The sequence below is a fragment of the Mesoplodon mirus genome (genome assembly GCF_964341445.2).
Source record: "Mesoplodon mirus genome assembly, chromosome: 17".
Taxonomy (NCBI): domain Eukaryota; kingdom Metazoa; phylum Chordata; class Mammalia; order Artiodactyla; family Ziphiidae; genus Mesoplodon; species Mesoplodon mirus.
In genome coordinates, this window is record NC_138993.1 from 7913345 (window position 1) to 7940805 (window position 27461).

At 47.8% G+C, this 27461-nt stretch overlaps 1 protein-coding gene across 5 annotated transcripts in view; it reads left to right on the top strand.

Moving 5' to 3' along the window:
* The first annotated feature begins 1833 nt into the window (after positions 1 to 1833).
* B3GLCT (beta 3-glucosyltransferase) overlaps positions 1834 to 27461 on the top strand; it is a 112482-nt gene continuing 86854 nt past the window's right edge. For 2 of the 5 annotated variants that reach the window (XM_082602277.1, XM_082602278.1), the window contains exons 1-3: positions 1834 to 2039; positions 16619 to 16668; positions 22253 to 22292. In XM_082602277.1, the coding sequence (XP_082458403.1) occupies positions 1967 to 2039; positions 16619 to 16668; positions 22253 to 22292 (163 nt within the window). In that variant the 5' untranslated portion in view covers positions 1834 to 1966. The remainder of the gene's footprint in view (positions 2040 to 16618; positions 16669 to 22252; positions 22293 to 27461) is intronic. The other 3 variants (XM_082602276.1, XM_082602275.1, XM_082602274.1) reach the window with 3 other exon arrangements.

Here is a 27461-nt window from a genome sequence, read left to right on the forward strand (position 1 = left end):
AAAATGTGAGTTATGGAGCTTTATGATGTGCCATTTATCTGTGTCTGCTGTGGGAAGGAAGAACACTGGGGCAAGTTTATGACTTAGACGGTGCTCTCGGCTGTATTTAGGGCTGTTTCCCACACATTGACTCCACATGATGAATCTGGATGAAAATTTTGATTAAGCACCTAGAGTTGCTTGTTACCAAACATGGAGTAGTTATGTGAACACATACCCAGTAAGTAAGCTGCTTAATTTCTAGGCTTCTGTGTCTGTTTAAACACCTTGGTTGAATGTTTAATATCTAATATACGTGAGGAATATCTTCTTGGAAGAAAGCTAAACAGCTTTGGAAATTGGAAAACTTCTAGAACTCTAAACCAGGCAGGTGGGTTTTAAAGGATAGAAGCGGTCAATGCAGTCAACCACAAATTTGCATACCTTCACTAAAAAAGGCAAGGAAGCCGTCTTACATTTCTTTTCCCTCCCAGATAAATGGTGTGGACACGGAGCCACAAACCTTGGCGGAACGGAACAAATGGCACTATTTGCATTCACATAAAATGGAAAACACAAAATATTCAGTTCCCAGTTTTAAGAGGGCAACATAAACCAGAGAGAGAAAAAACCCTTTGTCTCCAGACTTCCTTTTAAAAAACGTGTAGCAGCTGTTGTAAGGACAGATGACCATACTGGCCTCGTGCATTCAAGGTTAAACCTCCCAGTGGGCATTCATGTTTATTAGTCTCAAGACGGCAAACATTCATTCAGCACCTGCTTCTCTATATTCCCGACATCTTACTGGTATCCCTAGGGCCTGGCACTGGTCTTCATGCAATGTTTAGCAAGTGGGTGAACGTTGCATGTCCATGTGGAAGATGCTGGTGTTCATGGGGTGCCTGGTACACTCCCGGGCACAGAGTGGGCCTCCAAAAACTATGACGAAGTATGAAGGAGAACATTGATGTGACCTTCAGGAGGTCACGGTCTAAACTCAGGTGAGCGTTAGCACTTGGTCCTGCCTCCTTCCTGGGAGAAAGAAGTGAGTCAAGGCTTGGGGGAGGCGGAGCGGGTGCAGGACCCTCAGAGGGGCTGCAGTTCCTCCTCTGTAATGGCTTCCTTTTAAGCCACCATCTTCCCGGCTGGGGAGGGACAGTCACCTGGGGACAAGAGGGACTTTCCAAAGGAGGTTTCTGTGGCCCCTCCACTCTTCTAAAGTAATTTATTTTTTATCAGACTTTTGAATAAAAGTCCCTCCCTCTTCCATTATGGTGAACACTTAAAATTACATTTATACAGAATTACGTTTACACAAATTTCTATTAAAAGCCAAATTCCAGGCCTAAGCTATTGGCCAAATTCCATTAAAAAAAGAATATGAAGTAAATTAGTTGAGCTGATCAAAAGCACCTTCATCAAAGTAGAACATTGGTGCCAACAATGTTGAGTTGAATTATTGATTTTTTTAATATAGCAGATGGTACATTAGCAGGGAAGAAAAGTGATTCTCCTTCCCCTCCTCTGCCCCCCCCCCCCCCCCCGCCGATTCACTCTGGGGATGAGAAGGGGCACTAGAGATTTACTGGAGACCAAGGAAAGGGAGGTGATGGAGTAAGGTGGGAGAGCACGAAGGCAAAGGATGGGGCCTAGGTGAGGGAGAGGGAGGAAAAGGAGGGGTGGAGACCGCAGGGAGCAGAGGTCAGATGCCTGGAAGGAGGGCGCTGTCCCCGCGGAGGAGCGGCCACCTCTACCCGCACCGCGGCCGCGGACCCCAGCCCCGGCCGCGAGCCAGGCGGGCGCTCCCGATACCGGCCGCCAGAGGGCGCGTCCGGAGCCGGCGCGGAGCTGGGGGAGGGAAGAGGGGAGCCGGCGGAGGAGGGTCAGCCGCGGCGGCAGGGGCGGCGGCGGCGGCAGCGGCGCAGCTCCGTTCCCCGCGCGTCTCGCGTCCCCGCGTCCGGACAGGGCGCGCAGCCCCGCCGCCGGGATGCGGCCGCCTGCCCGCCGCGGCCGCCGCCTGGCGCTCCCGGCACTGCTCTCGCTGCTCACCTGCTCCCTGGGTAAGTAACGGGCGGCCCGGGCGCGCACGGGAGAGGAGCGGGCTCCCCGGGAGCAGCCGCCCGCGCCCCGCGTCCGCGCCGAGGGAGACGCCGGGCGGCCCAGCCCTGCCCCGCGGGCGCCCGCGCCCCGCCGCGCCCACGGCAGCGCCCGCTCGCGGCGCCCCGGCCGGACTCGGCTCCTCCGGACCCTGGGACCCCGGGGCGCTCCTTCCCGGCCCCTTTCGGCTCGCGGGGTCCCGCCGCCGCCGCGGCCCGACTCGCGTCTTCCCGCTTCCTTCCGCTGCGAGCCGGCGGCCGGCCGGCCCGCGAGGGCGCGGCGCCCACCCCCACAGGAAGCGCGGAGTGAACGCAACTGCGAGAAACTTTGGATAGAGGGAAGCGGCGGCCGCGGGCCCGCCCCCTTGCTTTCCGCCCGCGCCCCACCGGCCCCCCCGACTCCCGCCGGCCCCCCGCGCGCCCGGCGCTGGCGGCAGAGGCTGGAGGCGGGCGAGCTCCTTGGCCCGGGCCCCCGCGCGCTCCGCCCCGCCCGGCCGGCCCGCGAGGGCGACCGGCGGTGCCCCCGGGGCTTCCTGAGCGGTCTCGCGGACCTGCCCTGGCCCCCTAGGCTGGGATGCCCACTGGGCACCAGCCCCTTCTACGGATTCCTTGACCAGGAAGGGAGGACCGGGTGTCCGGCTGGGCCTCCGTGTATCGGTCGTGCCTCTGGGGAGGCCGTGGGGAAGCCTTCCCGAATCTTGCGTCTTCATGGGGGAAAATTAGAGAACACTTCTGCAAACAGTGCTTGTCTGCTGCTGCTGTAACGCCCCTTCCCTTTTTTCTTCCATGCTCCTCACAAGAGCGTGCTCCCCCCCTTATCATAAAATAATGTGATGAAAGTTTTTTTTAAAAAATCATTGCAATTGACTTTCATGATGAGATGTGTTCAAGCTTGGAGGAAAAATGACTCCTTTTCAGTGTTCTCAGGGTTGTTGTCTTCTATCCCAGACTTTTGTGTTTCCAGCCTGTTAAAAGGCAGTAGTTGCAGATTTTTAGACATGGCAGACTGGTGCAATTTAGGAAAAGACATAGCGTCATTGTACACTGCGGTTTTGGTAGCCCACCGGACAGCCGTTTTGATTTGGACTTAAATTCTCCGAATAAGGACCTTAATCTGTGTACCCCTGGCATGTCTATAGGAACTCAGTAAGTGTGGGAAAATCGAGTGAGACTAATTGGTAATTGTCCACATGCGTGATTAGTAAGTAACAATGTAATTAGTAAGTAACAATGTAATTAAAAATGTTTGGGCACCTTGGGCGGAGAAGGCTATAACTGATGGTGGGGAGCAACTGAACTTGGCGGGGATCTGCTTTAGTGGAAGAAAGAGTGCATTGCTTGGGAGAGCGGCGGGCAGCCCTGGGAGAAGGGGAGGCTGGAGGGGTGGGACGGGGCTAGGGGACTCCTGGCTGCATCAGTTGGCCTGCTGCCTAGACGTTTTGCAACTCACCAAATGGGGTGGGTGGTAACTGAAACTGGCATTCTATTTATAGCCCTGCACTTTGTAAGATGTACTGGGGATATAATATATGTATATAATATATTCACTATACAGGCTGAAGTGCACACTTGTGTTGCTATGTGTATCTATTTTTCACTGCACGTAAGGGAATATCTGCATTGTCCACACTTGGTGTAAGGGAGTATCTGCACTTTCCACACTTGGTAATACGTTAAAGGACGTAAAGAATGAACTAAAATGTCCACGTATTTTTAGAGGTGTCTATTAGCCTTGTGAAGATGTCAGATAAGCACAATAAGTAAAACATAAAACCTATTAAGAGTTCCCTGGGAGACATTTGGCTTTGTGAACTAGCTTTCATGGGTTGGTACAGAGAGGAAACTGTATTCTTCCAGGTCTGAAGTAAATCTTAACTTCCTTTTATTGAGCTCTGCTTTGATGTAGTGGAGGGGCACCAAGAAATAAAAAGCTGTGGTACCCAGTCTTTGTATATCTTGAAATCAGGGTTCTTGGACTCTTGCTGAAATAGAGAACATGATAGGAGTTCCAAGGCATGTGAACAATCCAGACAGAGTAAAGATACCTTAAATATTCCCTTATAAGGGCAGGGTGGGGGCTGACTGTATATAGTTTAGTTTTCCCACAAATTGTAGTATATTCATTTGAGCTTTTAGAGAAAAGTCAATATAGAACTTTTACTTTAAACCCATACGGTTATATGGACAAAATCCACTGCAACTTCAGTTCTGAAGTCCAAAGCTAGTACTAGACTCAGAAGATTTAGTCATGCTTCTAGGTCAGCCACTGTGTGGCTTCTCATTGCCTTGAGTCTCAGTTTTCTCATATAAAACAGGAGGCATAGAGTAGGTAAAATACTAGAACTTTGCCATCTCTTACAGTTTTAACTGACTCTGTTGTAGCAGAGTCTGCTATCTGCTACTCCAAAACCCTTAGTTCCTTCTTTTCCTGGATGAAAAACCTCTTAGATAATCAGCACTGTTATGGACTGAGTTGTGTCCTTCAAATGCCTATGTTGAAGCCTTGATCCCCAATATGACTGTATTTGGAGAGGCGCCTTTAAGGAGGTAATTAAGGTTAAAAGAGGCCATAAGGGTAGGGCCCTAATCCAATAGGACTGGTGTCCTTATAAGAAGAGGAAGAGATGCCAGACAGGCTCAGAGAAAAAAGGCTGCATGAGGACACAGTGAGAAGACATCCATCTAAAAGCCAAGGAGAGAGGTCTCGGCAGAAACCAACCCTGCTGGCACCTTGATCTTGGATTTCTGGCCTCTAGAACTGTGAGAAATAAATTTCCGTTGTTTAAGCCCCCTGTGGTTTCTATTATGGCAGCCCTAGCAAACTAATAATACAGGGGTAAGGGGAAGGGTGTAGGAGTGGTAGTGGGGGGGGTGGCGGCAGTGTGTCTAGTGGACAACATTTTTCATTGGCCCTTGCAAACAGCGGTAGCCAGTGAGCTATCTGTAGAGCTCTTTGGGTGCGTCTCTCGGTAGAGCTTATTAAAGGTGGCTGACCCAGCTGAGGTGCAGGTCCTCTGCCATTGTTTCCTCCTCCTTCCCATGGCCTATTATGTGAACCTAATGGCTGGAGCTACAGTGGCCATCTTGTGACCACGAGGTGACCTTGAAGACAGAAGCCAGTAGTAAGGATGGTAGAGCAGAAAGGATGGCACCACCTGGGTGCAAGGTGGCTGTGGAGCACTGTGCTAGGCCAGCGTTGCCTATTTCCACACTTGTATTGCATTAAAGAAAACTGCCTTGTTTAAGCCTCAATTGCTGTTGGTGGGGGGATTGATTACATGCAGCCAAACCTGATTCTTTTTTTTTTTTTTTTTTTTTTGCTGTACGCGGGCCTCTCACTGCTGCGGCCTCTCCCGTTGCGGAGCACAGGCTCCGGACACACAGGCTCCGCGGCCATGGCTCGCGGGCCCAGCCGCTCCGCGGCATGTGGGATCTTCCGGGATCGGGGCACGAACCCGTGTCCCCCGCATCGGCAGGCGGACTCTCAACCACTGCGCCACCAGGGAAGCCCCAAACCTGATTCTAATTGATACATCTGTGAAGAAGCTTATTTGAACCAGTGGTAAAATAATAGATGTTAACGTTTATCTTTCGTATCCCTGTTTCTACTCTGAGTCAGGATTATACTTCTTAGCACCTGCCAAAATTAGGGATGATTTCTCATTCTGAGCCAGGTCTTGCTCAGATTCTTTTCATTGCAGTAAGCCAGACATTTTAGGACCCCAAGGGTCACACCTGCCTCGAGGTTGGTTTGTATTTGGTTTTTGGTTTTTGGATTTTCAAGCCCTCCGTTTATTTCCTCAGCAGTACTCAGATATTACTGGCACAGGTTTTAACCGTCTGGATGGATTCTCTGTTGTCCAGGTAGTCCAGGACCCCCCAAGCTGGCGTGGCCCACTTGCTCATGGACTTGACCCAAGGGAGTTGGCCTGTGGCCAAAAGTCAGGCTGGGGGTGGGGGTGGGTGGAAGGGGAGGGAGGAAGAGTAGCTGTTTCACATGGGGGTGGGGGAGGGGAGGAGATGTCCAGACCCTCTTGTTAACTTCTGAGGAGAACACTGTGCGCCCAGTACTTGAGCAAGTGGTCATTACTGATCTCATTGGGACCATTAAGGGCCAGGTTTTTTGCTTTTCATTAGAAACATGATAAAGCAAGCCTGATTTGCCAATGTTACACGTTTTGCTTCCTTGTAGCATTACAGGCAACCCATCTTGGCGCTGAGCAGATTCTTGCTGAAGAACAATATACAGGAGTGCTAATTCCATCCTTCCAAATATAAAGGAGAAATGATGGTGGGTGTCAGGGGTTTATTGATTGAGAGTCTCTCTTAATGTCACATTTCAACCGTCTGATCACTAAGCTCCTCCCAAAGAAAACAGATTCAGTGTAGGTGCTGATTTGAGCTACCAGAACGTGTTCGTAACTTAACTAGTATTAGAAGGAAGAGCTGTACTCACAGTTTCTTCATCTATTCCCAAAGTGTCGCGTCCTGTCTATTATGTCTCAGGCCCTGGGGTTGACGGGGCAGGAAGGAGACCGATCTAGTCTCTCCCTACCCTTGTGGAGCTCGCAGCCTTGAAGCGGACATAGAACACGAACTGCACCAGGAGCAGAATTGCAGCCTGCCCGGTGCTGCGGTGATGGCGTCCAGGGCTCTGTGCTAAGTGTTGCAGGGACGGTTGTGGCTTTTTACCTGGAGTCTGGAGCAGTGGTTCCCAACAGGGGGCCCTCTTACCCCCCAGGGAGCGCTTGTAGATGGCTGTCCCACGGGCTGGTTTGGCAGGAGTGCTGCTGAGTGGCCTGCAGTGCACGGGACAGCTCCCACCCCAAAAGAGTCGATTATCTGGTCAAATCGTCAATAGTGCCGGGCTGAGAAACCTTGGAGTTTCCTGTTTTCTTTTTTTTTTTGCCACATCGTGCGGCTTGTGGGAACTGAGATCCCGGACCAGGGATGGAACCCAGAGGGCCCAACCTTGAAAGCCCGGACTCGTAACCACTAGGCCACCAGGGAACTCTGGAGTTTCTCAAGGAAGGGCATCAGAGCTCAGCCCCAAAGGGGAGGCAGAGATCAGGTGCCTGGAGGGAGGGAGGAAGGAGGGGAGCATGCCCGCAGGGGCAGAGCTGTGCTGGAGGAAGCTGGTGGAGGAAGGACAGGACTGGAGAGGGGAGGGGCCGGACGGTCAGTTGGGCCGCTTATGCGGGGCTGTGAAGGCTAGGGGAGGAGTTCTGGACTTTGTCTTTAGAGTGGTAGGGGGTACTGCAGGGTTGTCTTAGGAGAGTGACAGTGATTTGACTTCCATTTTAAGAAGCTCACGCTCGTTGGAGCAGGGATGGGAGGGGCCCATGTGGACGTGAGGGACCAGTGAGGAAACCACGTGAGAGCTGACTTAGAGTCTGAGGCGCAGTGGTTGACTGGTCCAGTGGGCTGAGAGGAGGGTCAAGGATATCATAGGTTCTTGCTCTGAGGTGTAGGTGGAGAGTGCCTCTGTTTACTGATCCAGGCACTGATGGAGAGGGACCAGATTTAATCAAAAGAAGAAATTTTTTGTTGTAGTTAAATATATACAACATAAGATGAATCATTTGAACCATTTTTAAGTGTACAGTTCTGTGGCATTAAGTACCCAGATGGTTTTCTAAAATTTAATTTTAAGAGGAGGTGAGGATGATGAGTTCCATTTGGTCAAGTTGAGTTTGGGGGTGCATGTGAGATGCTTAGGTACCACGTCTGGTGGGCAGTTAGTTCTGAGGGTCTGGAGCTCAGAGGAGAGGTTAGCTCAAGAGAGATTTGGGGGAAATTTGAGTTTTTTGTTTGTTACTTTTCGTTTTTAAAGAAGAGAGCCTTGATTGACAACATAAATTTATTTAAACGTTTACTCAAAATGTATGTGCCCTGAAGATTTGGAAGAAGTTGGGGAAGCAAACAGTCTATCTGTAAAGCTGATACGATGTAAAGCTGTAGGTTTAGACAAAACACATGAGTTAAAGTACCATCAAATAAGATTTGAATGCATCTCAAGTATAGCAATGCTGGTCTGTCCGAGGGATGCGACTTGCTTCCACTCATAAAGGAATATTTCATGATCTGAAAAGGTGATATGTTTTGGTTTACATCATTGCTTCCCATAAGAAGCTCAAGGCCCTTTGCACATCACGCCGAATTTATCTTCTCCAGATCCTCGAGGGTGGATATGCAGAAGCTTGTTTTTCATTTATGGAATGAAGGAAGTAAAGGAAGGTAAATGGCCAAAGCCTGTTGGGAGAAAAGCCTTGTTCCGTTCCCTTGAGTGCCAATCTCCCTGTCCATCCCAGTGTGTGTCAGACTTCTGCACATACGAGAACACCTCAGGGTCTTAAAGAGTCCCCTTTGTTAAGGTTCTCTTTGTTAAAATGCAGATTTCTGGGTCCCAGCCCGAGAATTTTCTGATTCAAGAGAGCCAAAATGAGGCCCCATGGATCTGCATCTTTAATAAGGGGCCAGGTGAGTTGTGTGTGCTGGCAGGTGCAGAACCCTTCTCAGGCCCCCCTGGCCCAGGTGTAAACTGTTACTGGGTGATTTTCCTGCAAGTCTGTAGAAAGTAAAGGTGATTGCTGGTTGCTTTGTCTTTAAGATGAAGTAAGGAGCTGTTACGGAGAAAGCAAAGTGTGGAACTGAGGCCTGATACTCGGCAGTCAGGTGTTCTGTCTCTTTGGAAAGGGAACTAGAAACCCCAGAACGCGACCTAAGAAGTCTTCCTCTGGTTCCGGACTCGTTTGGCGGATTTATAGATGCTACCGAAGGGACTGTAGTGCGTGGAGCATGAGTCTCAAAAACAGGAGCAGTACGTTGTTGGAGCAGAGATTTTTGGACAATAGACAGGTGAGTCCCCAGAGGCGCTGGACCATCTCAGGCTGTGGATGCCACAGATTCAGTGGCACCAATGGGGGTGCTTTTTGGGACTGACTTTTGTTTGTTCGTTTGTTTTTGGCGGTACGCGGGCCTCTCACCCCTGTGGCCTCTCCTGTTGCGGAGCACAGGCTCTGGACGCGCAGGCTCAGCGGCCATGGCTCATGGGCCCAGCCGCTCCGTGGCATGTGGGATCCTCCCGGACCGGGGCACGAACCCGTGTCCCCTGCATCGGCAGGCGGACTCTCAACCACTGCGCCACCAGGGAAGCCCGGGACCGGCTTTTTATGTTATAAAATTAAGATACCAAAAGTCAGGCATAAATGAGCCTGACAGCTAACTGCGGAGCATACTCTAGCAGAGTAAAGGAGCTGTATGGAGTGCCCATTTCCTTGTGTTTGTATGTTTGCTCTCTCGAGCCCTTCTGTGTGTTCTGGAATGGGCTGTGTGATCAGGATTCTTCTGCCCTCACCCATGACTCCGCCTATGGAACGTGCTTATGAATCTCTCCCCAAACTCTGCTTGAGTTAGAATTTTCTTCTTTTCAGATCCTGAGTGGCATATGGGTTTTCATATCATCTGTTTAAATGAGATATGAATCAAAGAAGCCAAAGATCTTTTCCTTCCTAAAATATATGGTTATTTCCTTTTTCTTTTTTTTCCCTCCCATTTACTGTCCTTCCTGCGCATATGCTTACCCCGTGGCACATAGGATATATTGGTCCTGGCAAACATCGTTTCCAAGTGAGGAAAAATCTGTATTCCAAGCTCCACTTTCCCACTGACTTCTATGAGGAAACGGGAGACGTGTTTCAGACGGAGCGGGCGCAACTGCGGGCAGCTGTGGGCTGGGCCGAGGAGCAGTGTCAGGCCTGTGTGCTCCCTGCCACGCCTCTCGTTACTTCTCCCAACTGGCTGCATCCTTTGCACGTGAACCCATGGAACACCGCAAAGGGGTTCCCGACACGAAACGCCATCCACCTCTCCACCTGCTGTGGTGGCAGAATTGTGCTGGCGTTGTCCCCAGAGCGGCAGATCTCTTTCCCTGAGAGTTTGCTGTTGGTACCTGGCACCTGAGCAGAGGGCTCAGCTGCAGCTCTTCCCGTAGGCCAGGCACGGCCCTGGACGTGTGCAAGCATTGCCTTAGACCTCCCTGGTTTAAATTCCCCCTGTACAGGGAGGGAGGCAGAAGCTCCCAGAGGCCTCGTGGCTGAGCTGCTCAGCGGCGGGTTGGGTGGTGCGTTGTGTGGGAGTTAGACTCCATGTGTGCGCAGGGTGCTGCGGGGCCCCCGAGATGCGGCGTCTTCCCTCGTTCTGTGGCGCTCTCATGAGAGGGCTCCTTCAGAGGACACCTTGAAAACGCCTTACACGTCTGCCTCCTCCTCTCTGCCTGGCCATGCCTTTCTGTCTCCTTTGCAGTTCTGTCCCTGAGATATCGGGGCTCCCCTGCCCCTGTCTTCCCCATCCGGCCTTGCGCCCTCAGTTCCCTCGCGCGTGGACACACTGAGCGTGGAGGCTCCCCTCACGCCTGTGCGCAGAGCGGTCCCCTTGGGACCAGGCTGCCGTGGGGTGTGTCCACTTGAATGCCAGGCAGCACCTCGGGAGACTGGGAACCAGACTGAGTTTTCCCACAATCCGCTCACCGCTCATTATACTCCAGCGTGCGACGGGCACCCCCATCTACCCGCCCCTCGGATCTGAAACCCGGAATCACCTACACGCGTCTCTCTGCCCACTCCTCCCTGCCCTCATCCACCTGTAGGGTCCGTCTCAAGGCCTGGAGATCCTGCCTCTTCAGTATCTCCAGCTCCACTCTCGCTCCCCACGCCGCTCTGCCCAGGCACTGCCTCGTCTTAATTCAGTCCCTGACCTCTCATTGCCCGGCTCCGTTACCCTCCCGGCTGGCATGCGTGTGTGTCTTTCTTTGTCCCTCCACGGCCCACCCCACACGCTGCCTCTGGAAACTTGTCTAGGGCACACGTTTCCACATGGCACTCCCCTCCTTAAAAGCCTCCCAAAGCTTTTAATGGCGCTCAGAACAAAACCAGACTCCCTGGCACTAACCCCTTTCCCATGTGGCCCTGTCATCCCCAGCCTCACCTCTGGCCCCAGTCACACCCTCCCCCCCGGCTGTTCACGCCCGGGTCACTCCCCTCCCCTGGGCTGTCCATGGTCTGGGCACACTGGGCTGTTTAATGTGCTTTGTGTGCAGAAGCCTGTTTCCAGGCCTCCTCCTCTGTACTGGAAGTCTCTGCTGTCTGGAGTTTACTTGCTCAAGCCCCGTGTTGAGCTTGCTGCCCTGCTTGGTGCTTTGCCCTCCCTCTTCAGCGGCCCCCTTGGCGGTGCCATTAGAACAGCTGCCATCGGAGGGTGCCCATCTGCACTTGGTCGTTGGTGGAGGGGCTCGTCTGTCACGTGAGACCATCAGCTCCTTGGGGAGCTGCTTATTCATCTTCACCCGGCTGCTGGCATGACGCGTGGCCCGTAACACATGCAGCCACTCTCTGATTTTCCGTTGAACAAACAGTAGCGTAGATTAATAATGATAGTGATAGTAGCTGCTCACACCCAGAGCCTCAGCGTGTGCCAGGCCCTGTTCTGGGCCCGTTACATGGGCTCCACCACTGGATCCTCAGCCGCCAGCGGCTGGTTCTGCCCTCTGTGCTCAGCCCTGCGTAGTGATGCGCTCTCCATCCTGTGGTTGGGTGCCCCCTCCTCCCCCCGACATGTCCACAACCCTGGAGACAGTGGACTTGTCAGAGGAGGATGGGGAAAGCAGGTCCTGCCCAGTTCCTGGACCAAGCGCGTTTGTTTCTGTTCCCTCTGCTGCCAGGGATGATCTTCAAAGCAGGTAGCTGGAACAAAGTAAATTGGCTGCAGACCTTGCATCCTGGAGCTTCAGGCCCCTTCAGAGGAGCTGCGCGATTAAACCTGGAAGCCCAAGGGAGGCTGTGCCGCTGAAACCTGTTCAGTGAAGTAGGTCATGGCGAAGAACGGACCAGGGGGAGCCCTGAGCCAGGGGGGGCTCCAGCCGTGGGCTCCCAGGGGTGTGGTGAGCTCCGACCTGTCCGGCCCAGCTCAGATCCCTCCCTCCCGGCTTGTGTGGAGGACCCACGACCACCTGGCCTCACGGCGGTCTATCGTTTGTTTCCTCTTCCAGCAGGGCTACCGCCAGCACCTCCTGAGCCTTTAGTCTATGCTGAGCCCTCGCTGGACACTTTCCGCCACGTCTCACTTCATCCCGGCAGCTCTCCTCTGAGGGGGTCATTTAACGTCTTACTGCTTTCGGTTTTTGGTGTTTAATTTGGTTTCTCTGATAAATGTTACCGGGAGAGCCTGGGAGGATAAGTCCGGCACGGGAACCAAACAGTTAGGAGTTAGGAGGCGCAGTCGCCTTCCTGCCTGGGCTGGTCCTGCTCGCTCCCTCCCTCCCTCCCTCCCAGGAACAGAAGACAGTACGTTAGTGTTGCTTAAATCATTGCAATTAATTCCTCTCCCGTTTTCTCGTACTCGAGGGCTAGGCTGGCCTATAAATCTTAGGCCCAGGTTAGCTGTACAATTTGATTTATCTCTCGGGATAGGTGTGCTAAGGCACGTTAGCTGGCTTGAATCATTTAAAGTTACCCTGAGAAAGGTCTTATTTCTGTTGCCTGCCCTGATTTGCACTTTAAATATAGTTCCCTGTAGCGACTCACAGGAATTCATGTTGAAAATAGAAAAAGGGAAAATTACTTTTAAACAGCAGTTTGGCATAGAAGAGCATGATTTACCTTGGAATATTTCTCCAACTGCGCATTAAGGCCAAGCTTTCAAGAATATTTTTTCCCCCCACTGAACCTGGAAATTATGAAGCCAGACAGCAAACACTGAGCCTCAGGGAGCCTCCCTCCCCCCCGCCCCCCCCCAACGCTCTGTGAGATACCTACTCTGTGCTCTTGTTAGCGTTGTGGAAGGTGACAGGTCTTTTCTTACCTCACTTGCTAATTTTTCTCACTTTCCTCCTCTATCAGCACCATTTCTCCTTCATTTCCACGAACTGCAAAAGCTGGCATTTTGTTGGTAGGAATTCTGTAAGTGAATCATTATTTTAAATTTGGGTTTGTTAATGGTGTAGCATATTCTGTGCTTTCAAAATGCATTTGGTTCCTTGATGATTTCTTTTGTTTTATTTAGATTATGGAAATGCAAAGATAAAACCAGCTAGTATTTTTTTTTCATATTCATCTAATGGGGATTATCTTGTCATATTATGATTTGCTCTTATGCCTGAAAGTAATGGCCTTTCTTATGTTATTGCTTTAAATATTGTATAATTTATTTCTGTCGTGGGAAAAAGGAGTTCTTAATTTCACAGCAGAGTGATAGGGAGAAATATGTTTTGTTTCCTTTTTTTTAGAAACATATTTTACCGTTAGGCCGGTGTATTTTTGGAGAGAACTAAGATCTAGTTTACCCTTCCCTCAGTGCAGCCTTGTCTGAATAAAAGTATGGTGTCTTTATTGCATAGAGACTGGGAGGATTTGTGGAATTCACCTGATTTCCGGGGAACATCTTTCCTCTCTGTAATTCCTACTTTAAACAGTAACACTGTCAACTAATATTAGTTGCTTATTTATGAAAGGTTATGTGTTAGCAGTATTTAGAACCAACACCAACTAAAGACAGTTTTTCTTCAGTACAGAGTCTGTGTTCTGCAGGGCAGGGGCTTTTGTGTTGACATACTCTTCTTTTTCACACAGCTACCTGGCTTGGCAAAAAAGTGAGGTAAGACTAACCCTGGTTATTAGCTGAGGGGTCACTGAACTTGTTAAATTGGGAAGGTTATTTTTCTTGATAAAAGAGGAAATTCTAACCCAGAGAGCTTTGACTGTCCATGTTTGGAATAAGGCATCGATGGATTTGGGGAAGATGGATTTTTGAGTCTCAGGTCCTACATTAAGTTGACCTCAGTTTTTTTGTTTGTTTGTTTTTTTTTTTTTTTTTTTTCTTTTTGCGGTATGCGGGCCTCTCACTGTTGTGGCCTCTCCCGTTGCGGAGCACAGGCTCCGGATGCGCAGGCCCAGCGGCCATGGCTCACGGGCCCAGCCGCTCCGCGGCATATGGGATCCTCCCAGACCGGGGCACGAACCCGTATCCCCTGCATCGGCAGGCGGACTCTCAACCACTGCGCCACCAGGGAGGCCCGACCTCAGTTTTTATATCCCGCAAGTTGCTACAGTGTTCTGTCTTCTGGAATTCTGTGATGCTGAGTGGTGTTGATGTGTTGCAACCTCCCTATACTATGTTTATTAATAATTCTATTTTTGGGGCTTCCCTGGTGGCGCAGTGGTTGAGAGTCCGCCTGCCGATGCAGGGGACACGGGTTCGTGCCCCGGTCCGGGAAGATCCCACATGCCGTGGAGCGGCTGGGCCCGTGAGCCATGGCTGCTGAGCCTGCGCGTCCGGAGCCTGTGCTCTGCAGCGGGAGAGGCCACAATAGTGAGAGGCCCGCGTACCGCAAAAATAAATAAATAAATAAATAAATAATAATAGTAATTCTATTTTTGAGACCTTCTTGAGGGTTTTAAATGTGCATGCTAGTTTAGAGATAAACAAAACCAAAATATTAAATACCCAGAAGCAGAATTTAAATGGTGTTTGAGGTTAAATCTCTCCTCTCTTCTTAGAACTTAATGAATGATTTGGGCTCTGCATTTGCCTTAGGCGTGTGTGTGTGCGCGTGTGTGCGTAAAAAGTGAGAAAGCAGATCATACCCTAGTGAACATAAATGGGGGCACTAAGCTCCTTTGTTCTGCTGGGTTGGCCATGTTCGCTGTAAGGAGGAGACAGCCCTCAAGTGACGGGTTGGGAAGACTTGCGTTCATTCGTTCAGTCACTCATGTGGATAAATATTTATTGGCCTTCTTCTGTGTGCTGGCTGTGTTCTAGATTTGGGGGCAAACAGTACATAAAACCACATTCCTAAGGAAGAAAACCCCATATTCCTGCCTTCATGGGGCTTACATTAAACTAATCTATAAGACAAGCAGTAAACAAATAAGTATATATTACGTCAGTGGTGGTAAGTGCTCTGGAGGAGAATAAAGCAGAGGGAAGGGCGGGGGCACTGGTGGGCTTTACGCTCGGGAGCCACATACAGCACCTGCTGGCGTCTCAGTTCCCACAGAGAGGTTCATTTGTTTTGTTTTGTTTTTTTTAATTAGGAGATTCTGGCCTTTATTAGTATGCACGGTGAACACGGGTGTCCTGGCTGTACTTGCCAACCCTCCTATTTTACCCACCTATTTTTTTTTTGTTTTTTTTACATCTTTATTGGAGTATGATTGCTTTACAGTGGTGTGCTAGTTTCTGCTTTATAACAAAGTGAATCAGTTATACGCATGTTCCCATATCTCTTCCCTCTTGCGTCTCCCTCCCTCCCACCCTCCCTATCCCACCCCTCTAGGTGGTCACAAAGCACCGAGCTGATCTCCCTGTGTTCATTTGGATTTCACCCTGCCTTCTGAAATGTCATCCTGGAGGTGGGAATGATTAAACCACGTTAGTCGTTTGCTTCTTAGCATGAATCTGTCTTAGATTATTTCCTTTGAGCAAATGTTAGTTGAGAGAGAATTTGAGGTAGTGGATGTCTGGGGAGAGGGTGGGAGGGGTCAGAGGTATTGGGATGGGTGGCGTTGTCTCCTGCTTCTGAGTCGGACCTCCTGCTGCTCAGGGACCACCCCCCAACCCCCATGGTCCTTGCACTGCATTACTGCTCCTTGGAATTGCCTGGCCAGCCCTTCAGTACCTTCTTGCTCCATGGCATTGCTTGTTTTTTTCCTGGGGATGCTAATTGGAGAAAGCAAACTCTACGAAATGCTTTGCTCTTAGCTTTTTAGGAGAAGTGCACTGTAAAATTAAGGCATTATTCTCTGTCTGGTTAACCTTCCTGACTGTTTGGTTTATCATTTTGCTTTCTGTTTTCCACATGTTACTGTCAGGTTACTATTATTATTTTTTTTAATGTGGAGCCTGCATGTGTCTTTAGGGATATCTTTGTCTATTTACACGCTCCGACTCAAAACATAAATCATTCTAAATGAGGAAGGATTCTAATTCCTCTCGCTCCCCGGCCCCATGGCTTCAGCAGGGTTCTGGTAACGCTCCCCCTGCGTGTCTGGAGCAGTATCTGCAGCGTGCTGCTGACCCGAAACCGCTGAGACGGAAAGCTTGCCCCAGATTTAGCTCTGCGGCCCGCCAGGCTCTGGCAGGGATGTGAGCGTAGGAATTTGTACTTCTTCCTGCTCGATTCTCAGCAATTCCCCTTTGCTTCAGCGGGCACCAGAATCCAGGTTTCTAAGAAGTTGTATTCCATATGCATCTGTCTTGTGGTTTATAGCTACAGACACGAATGGTATACTCAGATCCTAACTCCTTTGATGTAGTATTTCCTTAGCTGGTAACCTGAGCATGGTGCCTTCACACGGATGGATAATCTTAAGTCTGGAGAAAGGCAGCCTGCGGTCCTAGTTTGTAGCAATTGCAGGTGCTTTTTAAAATGAGGAAAATTGATCATGTTAAACTATGATTTTTTTTCCCCATTTGAAGTAAAACTGTTGAATATGAGAATGAATCCTTATTGCTGATTCTAATGTAAAAATGTTTCTCTTTTTTTCCAGCTTTTGCTTTGGTTTCTAAAGATGTGAAGAAGGAGGTCAAACAGTCTAAGGTACTAATTGTAAAGTCAAATCTATTCCTCCTATCTGAGATTTGTCTGTATTTTCTTTAATAGGAGCTGTAGTGATTTCATCTTTCAATGAATTAATGAAATGTTGGTTAACATAGATTTTTGAACCCACAGCAGCAACTTACAGATAGGCTTGCTTTAAAAAAAAAAAAATCCTTTATAGTTAAGGCAGATCCACTTGGTTTTAAATTTCATTTTAAGAAAAAAGGTGCTTGGTTATGAAGCTAGACATTTTAGAAGTCTTGCTTGGGTACCGTAGTTTTCTCCAGTCTTACTGCAACTTAACCTTGGCCTTAATTTTCCCAGCCTGTGAAAGGAATCTGCTGTGTCAGGGTCACAAGAGCCTGAGTATCCCTCACCTTGAAGGTGGCACCGTCTGAGAGGGCATCCTGGGGACTGGTCAAGAGACCCCAAATGTGACTGCCAGGCTCCTTGCACAGTCAGAACCCGAAACCAAGATGTGGGGGCCCATGGAGAGGGGATAGCACTTTTCCAAATCTCAGAGCTGCTCCTTTTCCATCATTGGTCGCATTCAAGAACTGCGTCTAAATTTTACCATTTGGGGTTGCGTTAGATCAGTTTAGCATATGAGAAAGAGAATATTTTAAAAATATGAATTGTTTTTGTCACATTAATTAAGGCTCAGTTGACTATTTTTTTTACCTTGCAATTTAGTATAAAAGCATTTTTAAATAGAATGTTTCTTTTACCAACAGAGTATGATTGTTCTAACTATACCATGGGATCCCTAAATGCGAGTAATAATTCCTTACGGTTTTAAGATTCTTTGTGATTAATAAAGCATTTTCAGGCATTTCATTTAATTTGATTTTCTCAGTCATCATGTTATTGCTAAGCAAAGCAGGCATCCCCATGGAGAGCAGAGAAAATTTACCCTTGGAGAAGTGAAGTGATTTGATCGAGGTCACAGGATTGTTAAAAGGTGAAGTCGGAATCCAAATTTTCAGACTCCTTGAATTTTTCACACTGCAATTTTGTATTACATTGTCACATGCATTGTCACGTGTGTGTTTGGCAATAATGAGGCTCATTTATAATGAATTTAAGGGTTATTAATAGGGAATTAAAATTTTGTGTAATAAATTTAGAAATTTTAGCCCATTCTTTCAAATGGAGGTTTTTACTAATCTTTTCAAAGGAGGAAATATATATATATTTGGCCTTAAATACATATATAAATAGAGATAGAGATAAGGTGAGTCCTATATCTTAGTGTCATCTTTCATGCAAAAATATCAAAGCCCTTGAAGAATGCCGTTAACCCCATCTGTGCTTAGGCCGCCGAGCCGAAAAGCCATTAATCCCATGAGGAGCGGCAGTGATAAAATGTCTACTGTAGCCCATACCCAAGGCTGGGAGATGGAGGAGAATCAATTTGTCCAAGGTCATCTGTAGATGAACCTGAGATAGGAGTTAAGGCTCTTTCTAATAACCGCATGAATCCGGGATTATCATTAGTTTATCACTCTTAGCAGAACTGATCGGGGTCTGACACTGCTGCCCAGAAGGCCGCCTTCCGTCCTGCTCACCGCACTGCTTGCTTTGCTCAAGGGCTCTGGTTCCCTAGAACTAGGCCAGCCCTGCTCAGGGCTGGGGTCCTTCCCCAGACCGATCACATTCACTGGCTGGCATCTGGTGGCTTCATACCAGAATCCCGAGGCTGCCAGTCCCCTGGCATCCTGCCTGGCGCTTGACCTCTGGCCCAGGCTCCCCTCCTGGGCTCCTGGTCCCTGGCTCTGTCAGATTCTGACCCACCCCAGCTTTCCATGGAGCCTGCCGTCCCAGGTTCGGGCTCAGGCTGCTACCTCAGCCAAGCCACCAAACTGTCTTCCAGTGGCAGTTTTGCACGGCCTTACATTCTGTGCTGGCTTGTGATCCTGGACCCTGTGGGACGTAGGCTTAGAGCCGGGCTCTGGAGCCAAACTGCTGTGGTTCGCGGCCCTTCTACAACCCTGAACCCCTGCGGGACTCACCAAACCTCACCGTGCTCATCCTCCTCGTCTGTAAGACGGGGTCACAGGACTGCCCTCAAAAAGCTGTTTTGAAGATGAAGTGGGTGTGTGTGTCCACCACATAGAGCAGTGCCAGTCCCTGTTTAAATGTTGACCTGCTATCACAGCAAGAAATGTCTTATGCAACCTTTCAAGAGGTACCCACACAGATCAAAGTAACAGAGGAACAACAGACCTTACTGCTTTTATCAGTTAAATTTCTGTTATGGTGGTTGTTGACTTCATATGAAGCGGATGATGAGGATGATAAAAAGAGTAGGAGTTAATACTTACTGAGCATTTGCTTTGGGCAGACATGACGTCATCTAACGAAACCCTCACAGCAACCCTGGCAAGTAGGTCTTGTAATTGTGATTCCTATTTCACTGAAACCGAGCCCTGAACTAGTGCATGCTAGAGGCATAATTAGGGCACGGGCCCAGCTTACAACTGAGTGTAATGATGACCACATCTGACTCATTCATTTTATTCGAGATCTAGGGGTTGGTGATTGTTTGCAACCATGTAGAAGATGCCAGTTTACGTCTCTTTCTTCTTAAAAGATTTCATAACAAATTCTTTGAGGTTGTTTTATCTTCCTTTAATGAAGGATTTATAAACTAAGCATTGCATATATGGATTGCAAGTGTTGAAATCTGTTGTGCCTTAAAAATAAAACCTGCACGGAAGGGTGACTTGGATTTGTCTTTTCCTGGCTAGGGTAGGAGCTGTCTGGGGGGTAGATGCCCTGGCAGCAAATGTCTTTCCTGTCTGAGCAGCAATTCCATTGACTTAGAAAACTTGGACAGTGAGCACATCTGGATGGGTATTGATAGTCAGTGTCAGAAACATGCGGCAGCAGAGATAATAAAACAAACCATGTGTTTCTTCTTAGGAAGAACTAAGCCTTTTCACGAGGGAAGCTGGAGACAGAATTTTCAATGTTCTGTCAGTTCGTTCATCTAGTCTAATTTTCTTTCTCAAAGGGGAACTTACTGAAGACCATTCTGGTTCCGTTTCAGTTCACCTACTTCAAGTATTTCTCGGATATTTTATTTTTACAGTTTACATGTCCTAGCTATTGTGTCAGGCAGTCGGAGCTGCAGTGCTTAATAACAAATAGAAAGCTGTGGAATTTTGGTTGATTTTCTTTGGTTTTGCCAGGGCATCCGGTAGAAAGTCCAATTCCCGTCCCAGCTTGTTTAGTCTGGAATCGCTGAGTTCAGGGTATTTTTTGTGCTCTTCTTCTGGATCAAGGTGGCTTTTATTGTAGGTATTACTCTTACTGTACTCTCAAAATATATGTCCATCTAATGACACATATTTTCTGAAGAATGCCTCTGGGGGAGGACTGGGCATGCGCTATCGGTGGGTGTAAGGAAGGAACGCTGGAAAGAAGACAGAGACCTGGAGTTTAATCCTGGCTCTGTGGCTGGAATGGCTGTTGGACGTTGGGCAAATCCTGTATCTTTCTGAGCCTCCCTTACTTGCAAAAGGGGAGTGTTGGATTGGATCACCTCCCGTGCTATTTTTTAAAAATTGTGGTAAAATACACATGACATAAACTTTACCATTTTAACCATTTTTAAGTGTACAGTTCAGCAGTGTTAAGTATATTCATACTGTTGCACAAGCAGTCTCCAGAACTCTTTTCATCCTGCAAAACTGAACCTCTGCACCCAGTAAGCCACAATTCTCCATCCGCCTCCCCCAGCCCCCCACCACCCTGCTTTCCCTCTCTGTGAGTTCAGTGGTCCTAGGTACCTCCTGTAAGTGGAGTCATACAGTCTCTGTCTTTTTATAACTGTCCTATTTCACTTAGCATAATGTCCTCGAGGTTCATCCACATCGTAGCAGGTGTCAGAATTCCCTTCCTTTCTAAGGCCGTTGTATGGAGGGACCCCATTTTCTTCATCCATTCCAGTGCTATTTTTAAATCTAACATCTCCAATTTTCCATTATCCTCATCTGGCAGCCAAAGCTGTGGCTTGGCCAGGAGAAGGCAGCCTGGCCGAAGGGGAAGCCGAGGGTTTCCTCCCCAAGCGCAGGCCATGCTCCTGGCCAGAGGGGCAGTGGGTCCACACGTGCTAACCTAGGACGATAGCCTGGCTCTGCTTCAGCACCTGTAGGGGAGTGGCTTGAGCTTCCCCGTCTTCTTTAGTGGCTCTCCTGAAAAGAGTTTTATCAGGATTAGGTAAAGTGTCACTTGATCCCGAGGTACAGCAAATCAGTACGTAACTCTGAGGTTCTTCTCGACTCGGTGGTATTTCTGTTCTTGAGACAAAGATAATTTCAGAAAATGCTACCGAAGGTGGCTGCTCCCCTGTGTTCCTCCCCCTCTCCCCATCTGCTGTCACGGTCCCTCCTGCATCCTAAGAGGACACGTCTCTGTGGCAGTATCTTGGCTTTTAAGCTGTTCCAGTTTTGTTGATAAAGGCTCACAACTGCACTTCTTGTTGGAGTCTGTAAAGAAAATGGAGGGGTATTTGCCACCATCCATTTGTCATAATTATAGCATGTAGCGGTTGCAAATGGAAAGGGGCAGTTAGGGAGAAAATTCCTTCTGCCAGAGAAGACAATGAAAGTGGCAGATTTAGCTGCTGACACCCTGTGCTTTGTCAGAGAAGTCTTTGAAGAGCTCCTCCCCTGGTTTACTCACGATCAGGATCAGGTACTTCTGTGCTCATGTGCCCACGTCCAGATTTCTGCGTCTGAAGCTCTGCAGCTCTGAGACGTCCCTTCTGTGCTCATGAAATCTCATGAGCCCGAGGCTGACCCCCTCCATGGTCCTACTCAGGCCCTCAGGGCTGCTTCTCAGGTAGGAGAGAACACGGTGGTGTCATTCTTTTTTCTTTTTTTTTGAGATATACCACGCAAGCACAATATTTATTTATTTATTTTCTGGCTGCACTGAATCTTCGTTGCGGCACGTGAGTTTCTCTAGTTGTGGCACACGGGCTCAGTAGTTGAGGTGTGCAAGCTTAGTTGCCCCGTGGCATGTGGGATCTTAGTTCCCCGACCAGGGATCGAACCCACTTCCCCTGCATTGGAAGGAGGATTCTTAACCACTGGACCACCAGGGAAGTCCTGGTGGTGTCATTCTTGACGGCGGTACGTCTGAGCCCCCAAAATGTTAAATATGATAATTAATAGAGCTCATTTACCTGAGGAACATACAGCTAGAGTCGGTACTATCTCTGATACGTTTGTAATGCTTAGCATTTACAAGTTTTTAAAATTAACCCTCCCAGAGCATCATGAACCATCTTACTCGGGAAGAGAGCCTCACCTCAATTCAGTGACTTGCTCAGGATCACATAAGAGAGGACCGGCCCCATAGGAATCTTCTGCTGTGATGCAGAAGTATTGATATGTTGTTGCTGCTTCCCCCCCTCACCCTTAATTTTGGTCTCTTTGTTTAGGGAAGCATTTCCAAGCTCTCATTTTCAGTGTCTACCCCCAAATGTTGATATGTACCATACATATTTATTTGGTGTATTGCTAGTTTTGTTATGTGACGAGATTTATCTTTTTCTCTTTTATTTAAAATACAGAATTTGGAGAAAAGTGGTATATCAGAGAAAAATGACATAGGTGAGTAATGATTTCTTTTTTAACTTAAGAGTATGTATCCAGGTGTATTTCTTGTAAATCATATTTCAGTGAAGTGAATTTTCCTTTCTGATTTTATTTATGGGATAAATATTGTTGTCCAAATAGTCGGTCTTTGGCTCAGTCTGGCGTTTACCCTCATGAAGACACAGGGAGAACACTTTTCAGATTGACATATTGGAAGTAACAGCTAATACGTTGGATTTAATTCCCTCGGCCACAGTTTACTGAGTTGCTAATAAGGACAGATTCCCATGCCAGAGGGGCCACTGTGCGGATGCAGAGGCGAATGAGACAGAGGCTGTTCTTAGGGCTGCACACTTCACGGGATGAAGGGTCAGCCGTGGCCTTTGCTCACGTGCCCTCCGCTTGGAGCTGGGTCGCCACTGCTGACCTGCAGGCAGCACGCCCGTCCCCTTCGGGTCAGCTTGGCAGCCGCGTCTTCTGTTAAACCATGGGGCGAGGCCGCTCCTGGCTGCCTTGCAGACACACTGTACCCGCCTCACAGCCCATCAGCACCCATATCTGCACTCCCTTTTACACACATCTTTCTCCCCATGTATTGTGAGCATCTTCAGGGGTGTGACCATGAGTTCGGATACGGACTCCGTGGGCAGCAGGCCCCAGGGTGTTAATGGGAGGGCAGGGCCGCGCCTCTGTGTGTTGGGTCTCTTCCTAGAGGGTGTGAACTTGATCATCGTCAGCCACCCCAGGGTGGGCCATGGAGACCTGGGAGGTGGGCCTTTGGATGGGGGAAAGGGACGCTTTCCTTCCTAGGCCCTCCTTGCCTGGGCCTGGGTTCTGAGGCGTCTAGAAGGCAGGAGAGGCCCCCCTGCGGGTGGCAGGGATCTGAGAGCAGCCGTGTTTAAGGAGCCACAGGGGTTCATTGCTCCGCCTTCCCTGCATTACAACACCCTGTGTGGCTGAGCCTCTCCTCACGGGAGGAGACTTAAAATCCTCAGAGATTTTACCTCTGCGGCCAACCCTTGTGCATTTGGTCATTTGGCTGTGTGTTGATTTTGTGGGAGCTGGTGGGCCTCCTCGTAGTAAGTGGTTCTTAAATGAACAATGGCCCTCATCTGGAATGTGGTCTTGAACGTACCTGGGGAGCTGCCTGAGCAAGTGAATCTACAGTCTCCAAGTTGCAAATGGCAAATCCAGTGATACTGAACTTGGTATCAGTTCATCTGAAAAACGACTCAGGGAGCTTACTTGCTACAGTCTTAACGTCAGTCTACAGGACCGGGGTGGCGGTGGGGCTACTAAAGCAGCCATCCCAGCAGAATCAGTGCCTGCATCCTGGTCTCACAGTGCTCAGGGCCGGGTGACCGACTCTAAGCATGGGGTGGTCTTTCTTCCTCTTTCGACTCATTGCCTAGTCAATACATGCACTGGTGACCATGGTTCTCACCAAGTATGACATCACTCGAGTGGCTCTTCCTGTGTGTGTGTGTGTGTCCGTGTGTCCCCATCCCCCAGCCTGAAGTCCCAGGCACTTGTTATGCAGCTTTTGTCAGAAGACCATCACATTGATTTCACATCGGAAAAACACCAGTGTGAGATAATTTTTGACTGGGAGAGATTAGTACTTAGTGGAATGGTTGGTGCATGGTATATACTCAGAAACGGGAGAATTAGAGAACCTTCGATTGCTTTTTCTTTTTGTGAATTTTTGAATTGTATTTTATTTTTTTTTTTTGTACAGCAGGTTCTTATTAGTTATCCATTTTATACATATTAGTGTATATATGTCAATCCCATTCTACCAATGCATCCCCCCACCCCCACTGCTTTCCCCCCTTAGTGTCCATACGTTTCTTTTTTTTTTTTTTTTTTGTGGTACGCGGGCCTCTCACTGCTGTGGCCTCTCCCATTGAGGAGCACAGGCTCCGGACGCGCAGGCTCAGCGGCCATGGCTCACGGGCCCAGCCGCTCCGCGGCATGTGGGATCTTCCCGGACCGGGGCATGAACCCGTGTCCCCTGCATCGGCAGGCAGACTCTCAACCACTGCGCCACCAGGGAAGCCCCATACGTTTCTTTTCTACATCTGTGTCTCAATTTCTGCCCTGCAAACCGGTTCATCTGTACCATTTTTCTAGGTTCCACATATATGCGTTAATATACGATATTTGTTTTTCTCTTTCGGACTTACTTCACTCTGTATGACAGTCTCTAGATCCATCCACGTCTCTACAAATGACTCAATTTCATTCCTTTTTATGGCTGAGTAATATTCCATTGTATATATGTACCACATCTTTATCCATTCATCTGTCGATGGGCATTTAGGTTGCTTCCATGACCTGGCTATTGTAAATAGTGCTGCAATGAACATTGGGGTGCATGTGTCTTTTTTTTTTTTTTTTTCCAGTACGCAGGCCTCTCACTGCTGTGGCCACTCCTGCTGCGGAGCACAGGCTCCAGATGTGCAGGCTCACTGGCCATGGCTTACAGGCCCAGCCGCTCCGCGGCATGCGGGATCCTCCCGGACTGGGGCACAAACCTGTGTCCCCTGCATTGGCAGGCAGACTCTCAACCACTGCACCACCAGGGAAGCCTGCATGTGTCTTTTTGAATTATGGTTTTCTCAGGGTATATGTCCAGTAGTGGGATCGCTGGGTTATATGGTACTACTATTTTTAGTTTTCTAAGGAACCTCCATACTGTTCTCCATAGTGGCTGTATCAATTTACATTCCCACCAACAGTGCAAGAGGGTTCCCTTTTCTCCACATCCTCTCCAGCATTTGTTGTTTGTAGATTTTTTGATGATGGCCATTCTGAGTGGTGTGAGGTGATACCTCATTGTAGTTTTGATCTGCATTTCTCTAATAATTAGTGATGTTGAGCAGCTTTTCATGTGCTTCTTGGCCATCTGTATGTCTTCTTTGGAGAAATGTCTATTTAAGTCTTCTGCCCATTTTTGGATTGGGTTATTAGTTTTTTTAATATTGAGCTGCATGAGCTGTTTATATATTTTGGAGATTAATCCTTTGTCCGTTGATTCGTTTGCAAATATTTTCTTCCATTCTGAGGGTTGTCTTTTTGTCTTGTTTGTAGTTTCCTTTGCTGTGCAAAAACTTTTAAGTTTCATTAGATCCCATTTGTTTATTTATTTTTTTATTTCCATTACTGTAGGAGGTGGATCAAAAAAGATCTTGCTGTGATTTATGTCAAAGAGTGTCTTCCTATGTTTTCCTCTAAGAGTTTTATAGTATCCGGTCTTACATTTAGGGCTCTAATCCATTTGGAGGTTATTTTTTGTGTATGGTGTTAGGGAGTGTTCTAATTTCATTCTTTTACATGTAGCTGTCCAGTTTCCCCCGCACCACGTATTGGAGAGACTGTCTTTTCTCCATTGTATATCATTGCCTCCTTTGTCATAGATTAGTTGACCATAGGTGCGTGAGTTTATCTCTGGGCTTTCTATCCTATGCCATGGATCTGTATTTCTGTTTTTGTGCCAGTACCATATTGTCTTGATTGCTGTAACTTTGTAGTATAGTCTGAAGTCAGGGAATCTGATTCCTCCAGCTCCGTTTTTTTCCCTCAAGATTGCTTTGGCTATTGGGGTCTTGTGTGTCTCCATACAGATTTTAGGATTTTTTTTTCTAGTTCTGTAAAAATGCCACTGGTAATTTGATAGGGATTGCACTGAACCTGTAGATTGCATTGGGTAGTATAGTCATTTTCACAATATTGCTTCTTCCAATCCAAGAACATGGCATATCTCTCCGTCTGTTTGTATCATCTTTAATTTCTTTCATCAGTATCTTATAGTTTTCTGAGTACAGGTCTTTTGTATCCCTTGGTAGGTTTAGTCCTAGGTATTTTTTTCTTCTTGTTGTAGTGGTAAATGGAAGTGTTTCCTTAATTTCTCTTTCAGGTTTTTCATCATTAGTGTATAGGAATGCAAGAGATTTCTGTGTGTTCATGTTGTATCCTGCAACCTTACCAAGTTCATTTATTAGCTCTAGTGGTTTTCTGGTGGCATCCTTAGAATTCTTTATGTGTAGTATCATGTCATCTGCAAACACTGACAGCTTTACTTCCCCTTTTCCGATTTGTATTCCTTTTATTTCCTTTTCTTCTCTGATTGCCGTGGCTAGGACTTCCAAAACTGTGTTGAATAATAGCGGTGAGAGTGAACATCCTTGTCTTGTTCCTGATCTTAGAGGAAGTAAATGCTTTCAGTTTTCCACCATTGAGAATGATGTTTGCTGTGGGTTTGTCATATATGGCCTTTATTATGTTGAGGTAGGTTACCTCTATGAGCACTTTTTGGAGAGTTTTTATCATAAATATGTGTTGAATTTTGTCAAAAGCTTTTTCTGCATCTACTGAGATGATCATATGGTTTTTCTTCTTCAGTTTGTTAATCTGGTGTATCACATTGATTGATTTGTGTATATTGAAGAATCCTTGCATCCCTGGGATAAATCCCACTTAATGGTGGTGTATGATCCTTTTAATGTGTTGTTGGATTCTGTTTGCTAGTATTTTGTTGAGGATTTTTGTATCTATATTCATCAGTGATAGTGGTCTGTAATTTTCTTTTTCTGTAGTGTCTTTGTCTGGTTTTGGTATCAGGGTGATGGTGGCCTCATAGAATGAGTTTGGGAGTGCTCCTTCCTCTGCAATTTTTTGGAAGAGTTTGAGAAGGTTGGGTGTTAGCTCTTCTCTAAATGTTTGATAGAATTCACCTGTGAAGCCATCTGGTCCTGGACTTTCGTTTGTTGGAAGATTTTTAATCACAGTTTCAATTTCATTACTTGTGATTGGTCTGTTCATATTTTCTGTTTCTTCCTGGTTCAATCTTGGAAGGTTATACCTTTCTAAGAATTTGTCCATTTCTTCCAGGTTGTCCATTTTATTGGCATAGAGTTGCTTGTAGTAGTCTCTTAGGACGCTTTGTATTTCTGAGTGTCTGTTGTAACTTCTCCTTTTTCATTTCTAATTTTAGATTTGTGTCCTCTCCCTCTTTTTCTTGATGAGTCTGGTTAATGGTTTATCAATTTGGTTTATCTTCTCAAAGAACCAGCTTTTAGTTTTATTGATCTTTGCTCTTGTTTTCTTTGTTTCTGTTTCATTTATTTCTGCTCTGATCTTTATGATTTCTTTCCTTCTACTAACTTTGGGTTTTGTTTGTTC